Genomic DNA, 13,369 nt, shown 5'->3' with positions numbered 1-13,369 from the left:
TGGCTAGTGATGAGGAACATTTTTTCATGTGTCTGATAGCCATTTGTATGTCTTCATTGGAGAAGTGTCTGTTCATATCTTCTGCCCATTTTTTGATATGGTTGTCTGTTTTGTGCGTGTTGAGTTTGAGAAGTTCATTATTCCTGGATATAAACCTTTTGCCTGTACTGTCATTTGCAAATATCTTCTCCCATTCCATGGGTTGCCTCTTTGTTTTTTTGACTGCTTAATGCTTCAAAGTATAGGGATAGAGGAAACATTCCTGAACTTCATCAAATCTATCTATGAAAGACCCACAGCAAATATCATCCTCAATGGGAAAAAGCTTGCAGCCTTCCCGTTGAGATCAGGAACACGACAAGGATGCCCACTCAACACTCTTGTTCAACATAGTTTTAGAAGTCCTAGCAACAGCAATCAGACACAAAGAGAAATAAAAGGTATCCAAATTGGCAATGAAGAAGTCAAACTCTCTCTTTTCGCAGATGACATGATTCTTTATATGGAAAACCCAAAAGACTCCACCCCCAAACTACTAGAACTCATACAGCAATTCAGCAACGTGGCAGGATACAAAGTCAATGTACAGAAATCAGTGGCTTTCTTATACACTAACAATGAAAATACAGAAAGGGAAATTAGAGAATCATTTACATTTACTATAGCACCAAGAACCATAAGATACCTGGGAATAAACCTAACCAAAGAGGTAAAGGATCTGTATTCGAGGAACTACAGAACACTCATGAAAGAAATTGAAGACGACACAAAAAGATGGAAGACCATTCCATGCTCTTGGATAGGAAGAATAAACATTGTTAAAACGTCTATACTGCCTAGAGCAATCTATACTTTTAATGCCATTCCAATCAAAATTCCACCAGTATTCTTCATAGAGCTGGAGCAAATAATACAAAAATTTGTATGGAACCAGAAGAGACCCCGAATCGCTAAGGAAATGGTGAAAAACAAAAATAAAACTGGGGGCATCACGCTACCTGATTTCAAGCTTTACTATAAAGCTGTGATCACGAAGACAGCATGGTACTGGCATAAAAACAGACACACAGACCATAAAAACAGACACACACATAGAGTAGAGAGCCCAGATATGGAGCCTCAACTCTATGGTCAAATCATTTTCGACAAAACGGGAAAAAATATACAGTGGAAAAAAGACAGTCTCTTCAATAAATCGTGCTGGGAAAACTGGGCAGCTATATGTAGAAGAATGAAACTTGACCATTCTCTTACACCGTACACAAAGATAAACTCAAAATGAATAAAAGACCTCAATGTGAGACAGGAATCCATCAGAATCCTAGAGGAGAATATAGGCAGTAATCTCTTCGATATCAGCCACAGCAACTTCTTTCAAGATATGTCTCCAAAGGCAAAGGAAACAAAAGCGAAAATAAACTTTTGGGACTTCATCAAAATAAAAAGAAAACACCTTTTTAAAATGTTAAATTTGCAAATGCCATTAACCAATGATTGTTCAATGTTGCCCTCACTGGCCTCCTCCAAATTATACAAAAGAACCTTGATCAACATTTTAGTTTCTGAGAGTTTGCTCTGTAGTTCTTCCACTCTGTCTGGAAAACCAAAATCCCTACTAGATCCTGTTTAGTTATAGATACATAATTCAAATCAATGTTTCGGATTTTTAATATATATCCTTATAAAAACTTGGACTTACAAATGAAAAGAAATATTAGCTAATTGAATTGGCAGCATCTAGAAGGAGGCGTGTTTGGGAGTGACTTGGTTAAACATCTAAGAAATCATACTTTACTCATCATAAGATGAGCCCTTTAAAAACCATGCATATAGCAGACCTAGGAACTATGATAGGTTAATTGAAACAGAGGAAAAGACATCATAATGATCAGTGCTAATGAACAAGAGGTTAGATTCAGCTATGGATGGAGGGTACACTTGTCACTCAGTCCCTCTTCCTACATAGGGGATTGATCGTGTGTATCTGTGTCATTAATTTGATTTAGTAGTTATCAGCAATTTGAAATATAGGGGAAAGTCCTACAGGAATTAAACTCTTAGAAATTTACTATTTTAAGAATAAAGTTTTTTTTCTTATAATAAAATCTGCGTGCCATATTCTCCTCACAATTTATCCCCAAAAGGCTGACAATATGGACCAGCTGACACCCCCTGTGAATGAAGGGAAGAAAATAAAAGCTTCTTCTTCTTCTTCTTCTTTTTTTTTTTTAATAAGATTTCACTTATTTATTTAACAGAGAGAGAGAGTGCGCACAAGTAGGGGTTGCAGTAGGCAGAGGGAGAAGCCCAATATGGGGCTCAATCCCAGGACCTTGGGATCATGACCTGAGCCAAAGGCAGATGCTTAATTGACTAAGCCACCCAGGCACCGCAGAAGGGAAGAAAATTAGCCAGCTGTGAAGTATTAGGTTTTCAAGTTCAAAACATGCAGTGGCAGCGAGAACTATACTAACACCAGAGTTATGTGAGTCACTTATATATTAAATATCCAGGCACAGTAATTGCAAATCTCAGCCTAAGAAAATCTAGTTCCTTATAGCAGACAGAGATGATTTACAAGGAGTCCCTGAATAGGAAGCAATTGTAACCCACTTAAAAATGATTTGTTTCCCCCAAAATGTATCTATACCCAGGTTTTTAGGAGCAGACACACTGGGCAAAGGGAGGCTGGCCTGTGCTTCCTGATATAGAGAGACCCTCTCTGGCTTACCTCTGTCACTTGGAGTGTTCCAGCTGCTGGAAGTAGAAAGGCCGTCGGTCCTCTCACTGCAAGCTGAGCTCTTGAGGCTGGACATCTGGCTTCTGAGAAGGCTGGTTTTGGTTGATTCTGTTGGTAGCAAAGGGAAAGGGGTTAAAGGAACGTGGGACAAAATGAGAGACTTTAACAGATGTACCTAATTCCTTGGATCCTTAGAAAAAGAACGCAGGTTCCAAACCTCAGAGGACAGTTCTGCCACCAATTAAATGCTGCCATAAATGTTTGTTCCACTTGTCTGAGCTCAAGCTCTACCCCTCTTCAAGAGAGATCTACTTCCAAGCTCATTCAAGTTGTGGGTAGAACTCATCTCCCTGCAGCTGTGCAACGAGGTCCCTCTATTCTCACTGACAGTCAGGGGGCTTCTCAGCTCCTGAAGCACTCACATGACTACTCAGTGGTCCCTCCATCTTTAAGCCAGCCATGACACACTGAATTTCTCTTGTGCTTCAAGTTTCTCTTTCTTTTCTGTCACTGGCTGGAAAAATCTCCTCCTTTTAAGAGCTCAAGTGAGTATACTGGGCTCTCCTAGACAACCTTGACTTCAGGTCAATGTAAGATAATCCTAGGAGTCATGCCTCACCACATTCACAGACTGCAGTCCTTTGCTAGCAAATCAGTACTTTTCAAATATTGACATTTAATTTGTGCAATATACAGAAGGTAATGAGCTTATATCAAGACACCTTGATTATTTTTATATGCGATTATGGAAACCACATTAATTATAAATGTGATCTGTACTTCACAATTTGGAGGTACAAGTACCAAGGCTTTATATAGTATTCGTGAATGTGATGTGTCCTTGTTTTCAACAAGAAGGAACTTAGCCTCTCCTATAAGAAACTAGATAATTAGACTGAAGATGAACTAATAATCTACAAACTATCTTTTTCACAGGAAGTTAATACCCGTGGTCTCTGTACATAAAGATAGGACTGTGTTAAGTGTTATTCATTATTTTTCTAGGCAACAACAGGGTGAATCCTGTGTCTTGATTGCATCTGTAACCAGGAATTAAGAAAGATAAATTTCATTGGGATCTATGTCTGTGAGTAAAAGAGATAAATGATCCACATAGGAGAGCTGAACTCCACAGTCCACCTTGACCAAAATCATTAGGCAAGACAACAAGTGAGCCAAAATGAAAATAATATTTAGCTCCCGAAGTCTCCAAAAATAAAAACTGTATTATTTCCAAACTCTGAAAATAATGAATAAAAACACATTTATCTGGCAGTGGATTAAAGCACTTAACTACTCCCCAAGTTCAGTAGTCAGTCACTACATTTCATTTCATTACTTTTCCATGTTAAAAATTAAAACAGAATAAAGCCTATCAATAGCAACAACCCCAAATCTAAGTGAAATGGTAGAAGTGACAAAAGGCCATTACACAATGTTTAGGACAAGTAGCAAGTAGCCTTTCTAGCAAAACTCTGGTTTTGCTGGAATGGGCAGGTGGGCTACACAGGTGGCATGGTATAGGAAGCCACTGTGTTCACATGAGCCTAAGACATTCCTCCCTTGTACCAGAACAAGTGGACAGATCATGCAAGATTGATCCAGCTATGGCAAGTGGCCCATACCAGGAAGCCCCTTGGCTTATATAGGTTCAAGGCTCTCCTCCCTTGCCTAGAGACAAAACAACACTCAAAAGATAGTAGTGGGGAAGCTACCATAATTTTTCCCCACTGAAAGACATCTAGCCTCCTGGCCTGAGGAAACTCCTGCTGCTCCCTCAGGCAGCACCAGCAGGGACCAGCTGTAGCCCCACTAACACCAGCAAACCAAGCACCAAAATAATATCACAAAAGGCTGTGAAAATTAAATAACCATTGGAACCACAGCCCAGAGAAACAGGCCAGGGTCTATGTGCTAACTTTAAACAGGGCAACTACTTCCTAAAATAAAAGATCTGAATAGGATCTAGAGTCCCTTACATAATAGACAAATGTTCAGGATACTATAAAAAATTACCCATTATAGCAAGAATCATGAAAATCGCACCTTAAATGAGAAAGACAATCAAATGATGCCAACAGAATGAATAATGAATCAGAAGTTGGGATTATCTCTGAAAAACAATCTGAGGGGTTTGAATTGGTGGGGGGGGTGGGAGGTTGGGGTACCAGGTGGTGGGTATTATAGAGGGCACGGATTGCATGGAGCACTGGGTGTGGTGAAAAAATAATGAATACTGTTATGCTGAAAATAAATAAATTCAAATAAATAAATAAATAAAATCTTTAAAAAATAAATAAAAAAAGAATTTGGGATTATCTGATAAGGATTTCAAAGAAGCTGTCATAAAAATGCTTCAAAAATTAATTATAAATTCTCTTGAAACAAATGATCAAATAGAAAATCTCAGCTAAGAAATAAAAGCTATAAAACAAAAGCTATAAAAGTTCCAAGTGGAAACTGTAGAACTAAAAAATAAAATAACAAATAAAAAAACTTGTTAGATGGGCTCAGTAGTAGAGCAGAGATGACAGAGGATAGTATCAGAGAACTTGAGGACAGACAGAACAATACAATTCAGCTAATTTTAACAACAGAGAAAAAAATATTGACAAAAGATAAACAGAGACTCAGGGACCTGTAGGACAATAACAAAGCATCCAACATTCATATCATCAAGGTCTCAAAAGGACAGGGAGACAGAAAGTAGAACAGAGAGACTTTCTGAAGAAATAGTAGATGAAAACTTTCCAAATTTGGTGAAAGACACAATGTTCAGATTCAAGAAGCTGAACAAACACCAAACAGAATGAACCCAAAGAAACCCATGCCAAGATGCATTACAGTTAAATACTTAAATATCAGAGATAAAGGAAAAAATCTTGAATGTAGCCAGAGAGAAAAGACACATTACCTAAGAAACCACCAGTTTGAATGACAGAAAATTTCACATTTAAAACATAGGAAACCCGAAAGAGAGGCTTCACTGTTTTTCAACCACAAAAAGGAAAGAACAATTGACTGCAAATTCTGAATGTAAAATCATCCAATCATCTTTCAGGAATTAAGAAAAAAATAAAACCATTACTACACATGTTAAAAACAAAACAAAATGAACTTTGGCTAGCAGACTGATCCTTAGAAATGACTGAAACAGACATTACAACACCACCTGATACTCAAGATAATGGTATTTAAACCTGGGGAATAAAAAATATTAAATTTTCTAAATTGAAGTAAGATTTCCACACTCACATGAAGTGGTAAAATGCTGACACCAGGAGACTTTTTTAAAGTCACTTACATATACTATCATACCTATAGAAACAATTATAAAAATCATACAAAGAAAGAAATTTTTTAAAAACTACAAGTAAACCAAGACAGAATTGTAAAAAATGTTCAAGTAACCTGAAGGAAGGCAAGAAAAAAGAAAGTGGAACAAGACCAATGAAAATAAATAGAAAATAATAAAATAATGAAGTAAGTGCTTAACATATCAATTATTACTTTAAATATAAATAGTCTAATACTAATCAAAAAACATACTGGCAGAGTGGATAAAAGGCTATCAAACTATATGCTACTTATAAGAAATTTACTTTTTAAAAACAAGATTTATTTATTTGAGAGAGAGAGAGAGCACATGCTTGTGTGAGCACAGGTGGGGAGAGGCAAAGAAAGAGGGAGAGAAAGTCTTAACAAGACTCTGAGCTGAGTGTGAAGCCCAACAACAGGGCTCAAACCCATGACCTCTAGATCATAACTGAGCCAAAACCAAAAGTTGAATGCTCAACCAACTGTGCCATTTAGTACCCCAAGGAATGTACTCTAAGTATAACATTGGTAGACTGCAAGTAAAAGGATGGAGAATTAAGGAGGGCATGTGTTGTGATGAGTACTGGGTGTTATACACAGCTAATGAATCACTGAACACTACATCAAAAACTAATGATGTACTGTATGGTGACTAACATAATATTAAAAAAAAACTAACGATGTACTATATGTTGGCTACCTGAGCATAATAATAAAAAACTGACCCCAACTAACTTTAAAGAATTGAAATCAACATAGTGTGTTCGATGACCATAGTGGAATCAAACTGGAAAGTGATTATAGAAAGACAACACAAAAAACTTTAAACATAGAATTAAACAATACTTTTATAAATAATCCATGGGTTAGAGAGGAAGCCTTAAAGGAAAGAAACACACTTAGAACTGAATGAAAACAAAAACACAACAAATCAAAATATGTGAGATGCAGCTAAGACAGTGCTGGAAGGGAAATTCTTTTTTTAAGGTTTTATTTATTTATTTATTTGACAGCAAGAGACAGGTCACAAGTAGGCAGAGACGCAGGCAGAGAGAGAGGGGGAAGCTGGTTCCCTGCTGAGCAGAGAGCCCAGTGTGGGGATTGATCCCAGGACCCTTAGATCATGACCTGAGCTGAAGGCAGAGGCTTAATCCACTGAGCCACCCAGGTGCCCTGGAAGAGAAATTTTTGCACAAATGCTTATGTTGGAAATGAGGAAGTATCTCAAATCAATGGTAAGTTCCTAACTCAAGAAATTAGAAAAAGAAGAACAAAATAAAACTAAAGCAGGCAGAGGAAAGAAACAATAAAGAGCAGCAACTGACAAAATTGAAAATAAAATATCAGAGATAATCAATTAGATAAAACTGGTTTTTAGGGGGAGGATGCACCAATAGATCTGATTAAACCTCTAACAAGACTGAAAAAGAGAGAATGAGAGAGAAAATGAAAGAGAGAGGACAGAGCATTAATATCAGAAACAACATAGTGGACATCACTATAGATCTTGCAGTCATTAAAAAGGTAATAAAGGCATACAATAAATAACTTTGCACTGACAAGTTCACAACTTAGGAAAAATAGACCACTTCCTTAGAACTACCAATTGCCAAAATTCAACTAACATAACAGATTGCATGGAGCACTGGGTGTGGTGCAAAAATAATGAATACTGTTATGCTGAAAATAAAAAATAAATTAAAAAAATTAAAAAAAAAACAAAATAAACATTAATAGCCCTAAAACCATCTTTTTCAAATTAAATTCTTAATAAAGAAGTCCTGGGAAAAAAATCTCCAGGCCCAAATGACTCCATTGTAATTTTATCAAATATTAAAAAATGAATTATACCAATTTCTTCCAGGAACAAAAGAGGAGGGACAAGTTCTCAACACATTTGAGGAGGATAATATTAACCTGATACCAACCAGACAAAAACAGTGTTAAGAATTGCATCACTATATTGTACACTTGAAACGAATATAATATTGGGGTCAACTGCACTCAAGTTTTTAAAAAATTTAAGTAACTGTGATGAAAAAGAAGCAAAACAATAGAAACAGACTCTTAAATACAGAGAACAATCTGGTGGTTGCCACAGGGGAATGGTGTAGGGCAGGAAGGAAATAAGGGAAAAGGATTAAAAGGTACAAACTTTCAGTTATAAAATAAATAATACAGGTGATACAATGTGCAGCACAGGGCATGTGATTAACAGTAATTAACAACTTCATATGGTGAGATAGTAGCTAGATTTATTGTGGTCATTTTGTGATGGTGACTTTGTGATTTATATAAATGTGAAATCACTATAGTGTACACCTAAAGCTAATATGGTAATATATATCACCTACACATCAATTAAAAAATGTGGAAAAACAGAACTAAGAAAAAAGAAAAACTACAGACCAATATCTTTCATGTACTTAGAAGATACAAAACCCACAATGGAGTATTAGCAAACCAAATCCAGCAAGGTATTAAAGAGTTATACATGGAGAAAATATGGAAGTAGAAAATATTCCAGACACACAAGGTTGATTAACATTGTTAATCAACAATGATTGATTAAAGAAGAAAAATCATGTATCAATTAATGCAGCAAAAGCATTTGACAAAACTCAGCACCCATCCATGATAAAAACTCTCAGAAAATTAAAAAAGAGGGGAACATCATTAACCTGATAAAAAGTATCTACAGATAAAGAATATCTACAGTTAGTATCATTCACACTGGTGCAAGACTGAATATGTTTTCTCCTGAGACTGGGAAAAAGGCCAGAATGCCCACTCTTACCACTCTTATTCAACATAGTCCTAAGAAGTTCTAACTTCTGCAATAGGCAAGAAAAAGAAATAAAGCCATAGAGATTGGAAAGGAAGATAAAACTGTCCCTGTTTGTAGATGATATATAGTCTATGCAGAAAATGGCAAGAAATCCACAAGTACATATCACACACTCACAAACACACACACGTGCGCACGTGCACACACACACACACACACACACACACACAACATTCCTAGAACTATTGAGTTCAGTAAAGTTGCCAGTTATAGGATCCACGCACAAAATCAATTGCATTTTGACAAACTAACGAACATAATGAACTAATGAACAAATGGAAACCTATATTAAAAAGCAAATACCATTTACCATCACTCCAAATACAATGTATACAATGTATACTTAATTAAACATGTACAGGATCTCTAAGCTGGAAATTACAAAATAAGACATCAAAGAAGACCTAAATGTATTGTCATATTCATGAGTTCTGTTCACAGACTGGATGAATCAACATCATAAAGACGTGAGTTGTCCCCAGATCAATCTATAGATTCAGTGCAATTCCTGTCAAAATCCTAGAAAGGTTTCCTCTACATAAATAACCACATTCTAAAATTTAAACAAAATTTCAGACCCCAAAAAATAGCTAAAATATTTTTTCAAAAGAAAAATAAATTTGGAGGAACCGTGGTGCTTGATAATAAGGTATTAGCAACATTAATCAAGATAGAGAGAGATACAAAGATCAATAGATGGGGCGCCTGGGTGGCTCAGTGGGTTAAAGCCTCTGCTTTCGGCTCAGGTCATGATCCCAGGGTCCTGGGATCGAGCCCCGCATCGGGCTCTCTGCTCAGCAGGGAGCCTGCTTCCTCCTCTCTCTCTGCCTGCCTCTCTGCCTACTTGTGATCTCTGTCTGTCAAATAAATAAATAAAATCTTTAAAAAATAAAAGATCAATAGAATAGAAGATTTAGATTTAACCCACACAGATATAACTAGCTGATTTTGGCAAACATACAAAATTAAATGTATAAGTATAGCCTTCTTAACAAATGGTGGTGTTAGAGTAACAGCTATAGGGAAAAAAAAATCTTCAAGTAAAAGCTGCATTTTATTAAAAAAAACAAACTATAACAACCCAACCTAACTATATGACTAAAGGAGCTGGAAAGAGGAGAAAAAAGTCCAAAGCCAGTTAAAGGAAGGAAATAAAGATTAGATCAAAAATAAAGGAAATACAGACCAAAAATAGAACAGATTAATAAAGCCAGGAGCTGGTTCTTTGAAAAGATCAACAAAAATTGATAACGCTTTAGCTAAACCCATAAAAAAAAAGGAAGAGACGTCAAATAAATAAAAGCAGAAACCAAAAGAGGAGAAATAATAACCAACACCACAAAAATACACAAACAAAAAAAAAAAAACTGTAAGAGAATATTATGAAATATTACAGCCAAAAAACTGGACAACCTAGAAGAAAAGGATACGTAATCTTCCAAAACTGAACCAGGAATAAATAGAAAATTTGAACAGGTCAATTATTAACAATGAAATTGAAGCAGTAATCAAAAACTCCCAACAAATTATGTGAATTCTACCAAATATTTAAAGAGAAGTTATATTTACTATTTTCAAACCATTCCAAGAAACAGAAGAGGAAAGAACATTCCAATTTCATTCTACAAGGGCAGCATTACTCTGATACCAAAACAGGACAGGAGGAGCAAGATGGCGAAGGGGTAGATGAGCTAAATTTCATCTGGTCCCAGGAATTCACCTAGATAGTCATCAAACCATTCCGAACACCTAAAAATTGAATAGGAGATAGATGAGAAGAAGAGCAGCAATTCTAGGAACAGAAAAGCGACCACTTTCTGGAAGACAGGATGTGCAGAGAAGTGAATTCAAGGCGATACATGGGAAGATAGACCACAGAGGGGAGGGGCTGGCTCCCGACAAGCCGTAGAGCAGTGGAGCATAAAATCAGAACTTCTAGAAGTCTGCTCCATGGAGGAACGTCAATCCAGAGGCAAAGCAAGGGGTGGAGCCCCTGCTGGGACAGTGTGGTCTCAGGACCCTCAGGGTCACAGAAAAACCAGGGGTGCCTGAGTGCGGCAGAGCTCCCAGGTATCAGAGCAGGGAAGCTGGCTGCAGAGACAGAGCCGAGGAGTGGGCTTTCAGCTCAGGGTTACCTTAAACTGTGATCCAAGGCACAGTTGGGCCACTGTTCTTTGAGCAGGGACCCCACAAGTGGCAGCTCTGGGAGGAACAGTGCAGGAGCACGCTGAAGAAATCTGCTGGGATTTCTTCATGTTTGGAGACTCAAACATGGCCATGCACCAGAGATGGAAACACTCAGTCACTGGCCGGGGGAGCACAGAGTGCAGCCGGAGACCAGGGAGATGGGAGGGATTGGCTGCTTTTCTCTGAGGGCATACTGAGGAGTGTGACCCTGAGGTCTGGATCCCACTGGCCAGAGACTGGGAGGCTGCCATCTTCATTCCCGTCCTCCAAAGCTGTATGGGAAGCATTCGGGAACAAAAGCTACCAAGAGCAAACCTGAACAGATTGGCCCCTGGCAAGGGCAGTTCAATTGCACCTCGGGCAAAGCCATTTAAGAATCACTGCAAGAAGGGACGCCTGGGTGGCTCAGTTGGTTGGACGACTGCCTTCGGCTCGGGTCATGATCCTGGAGTCCCGGGATCGAGTCCCGCATCGGACCCCCGGCTCCATGGGGAGTCTGCTTCTCTCTCTGACCTTCTCCTCATTCATGCTCTCTCTCACTGTCTCTCTCTCAAGTAAATAAATAAAATCTTTAAAAAAAAAAAAAAAAAGAATCACTGCAAGAAGCCCCTCCCCCAGATCAGCAAGAACATCCAGCCAAGACAAACATTACCAATCAATGAGAACTGCAAAATACCTGTGCTAAGAGAATACAGCACACAGGATTCATGGCTTTTTTCCCATTATTCTGAAGTCATTCCAAGTTAAATTTTTTTTTATTTTTTGTTATATATTTTTTAATGTTTCCTCTTTCCTATTTTAACCTATTTTATTGACACCTTTCTAAAAATCTTTTTAAATTTTTCATATTCTGTCCCTTCATTGTATTTAACCTTTTTTTTTTTCTTTAAAGTTTTGGGATACAGTTTCTTCTAGAAGACCAAAATATACCCTAAATCTAGTATATGGCTTTGTTCTAGTCTCTAGCCTGATCACATTCTCTCCTTTTTTTTTTCTTTTTTTAACCAACTTCTTATCAATTCCTTTTTAAAAATCTTTTAAAATTTTCATCTTTATAGTCATTTTATCTCTTCATCATGTTTACCCTTATTTACATATAAAAATATTCATATAGCTATAGATACATATGTTTTTCTTTCTTTAAAATTTTGGGAGGCAGTTTCTTCTAACAGACCAATACACACCCAAAATCAAGTGTGTGGCTTTGTTCTATTCACTAGCCTAATCATATTTTTTTTCTTTTCTTCTCCCCCTGGTTTTAGGTCTCTTCTGATTTGTTTAGTGTATATTTTTCTAGGGTCATTGTTACCCTTTTAGCACTTTGTTCTCTCATTCATCTATTCTTCTCTGGACAAAATGACAAGATGGAAAAACTCACCTCAAAAAAAACAAGAGGCAGTACCAACTACTAGGGACCTAATCAATATGGACATTAGTAAGATATGAGAGCTAGAGTTCAGAATGATGATTATAAAACTGCTAACTGGGCATGAAAAAAGCACAGAACATACTAGAAAATGACGTTCTGGAGAAATAAAATCCTTTCTGGAGAAATTAAAGAAATAAAATTTAAGCAAGTTGAAATTAAAAAAAAGCTATTAATGAGCAATCAAAAATGGAAGCTCTTACTGCTAGGATAAATGAGGCAGAAGAGAGAATTAGTGATATAGAAGGCAAATGATGGAGAATAAAGAAACTGAGAAAAAGAGAGATAAACAACTGCTGGATAATGAGCGGAGAATTTGAGAGATAAGTGATGACACAAGATGAAACAATATTACAATAATTGGGATCACAGAAAAAGAAGAGAGAGGGGGCAGAATGTACATTGGAGCAAATCATAGCAGAGAACTTTCCTGATATGGGGGAAGGAAACAAGTATCAAATTCCAGGAGGCACAGAGAACTCCCCCTGAAATCAATAAAAATAGGCCAACACCCCGTCATTTAATGGTTAAACTTACAAGTCTCAGAAACAAAGAGAAAATCCTGAAAGCAGCTCAGGACAAGAGGTCTGTAACATACAATAGTAGAAATATTAGATTGGCAGCAGACTATCCACAGAGACCTGGCAGGCCAGAAAGGACTGGCATGATATATTCAGAGCATTAAACCAGAAAAATATGCAGCCAAGAATACTACATTCAGCTAGGCTGTCAATGAAAATAGAAGGAGAGATAAAAAGCTTCCAGGGCAAACAAAAACTAAGAGAATATGCAAACACCAAACCAGCCCTATAGAAAATATTGAAAAAGGTCCTCTCTTAGCAAGAGAGAG

The 13,369-nt window shown here is 37.1% G+C and overlaps 1 protein-coding gene across 2 annotated transcripts in view; it reads right to left on the bottom strand.

The window, feature by feature from the left end:
* VWA3B (von Willebrand factor A domain containing 3B) overlaps nt 1–13,369 on the bottom strand; it is a 242,905-nt gene that overhangs the window by 76,519 nt on the left and 153,017 nt on the right. For both annotated transcript variants that reach the window (XR_009344834.1, XM_059134682.1), the window contains exon 17: nt 2,732–2,848. Coding sequence is in view for 1 of the 2 variants with exons in the window: in XM_059134682.1 (XP_058990665.1) it covers nt 2,732–2,848 (117 nt within the window). In the remaining variant the exon portion in view is untranslated. The remainder of the gene's footprint in view (nt 1–2,731; nt 2,849–13,369) is intronic.

The sequence above is a fragment of the Mustela lutreola genome, chromosome 9 (assembly GCF_030435805.1).
Source record: "Mustela lutreola isolate mMusLut2 chromosome 9, mMusLut2.pri, whole genome shotgun sequence".
Lineage (NCBI taxonomy): Eukaryota > Metazoa > Chordata > Mammalia > Carnivora > Mustelidae > Mustela > Mustela lutreola.
Note: the sequence above shows the minus strand (reverse complement) of the source record. Positions and strands in the feature narration are given on the sequence as shown.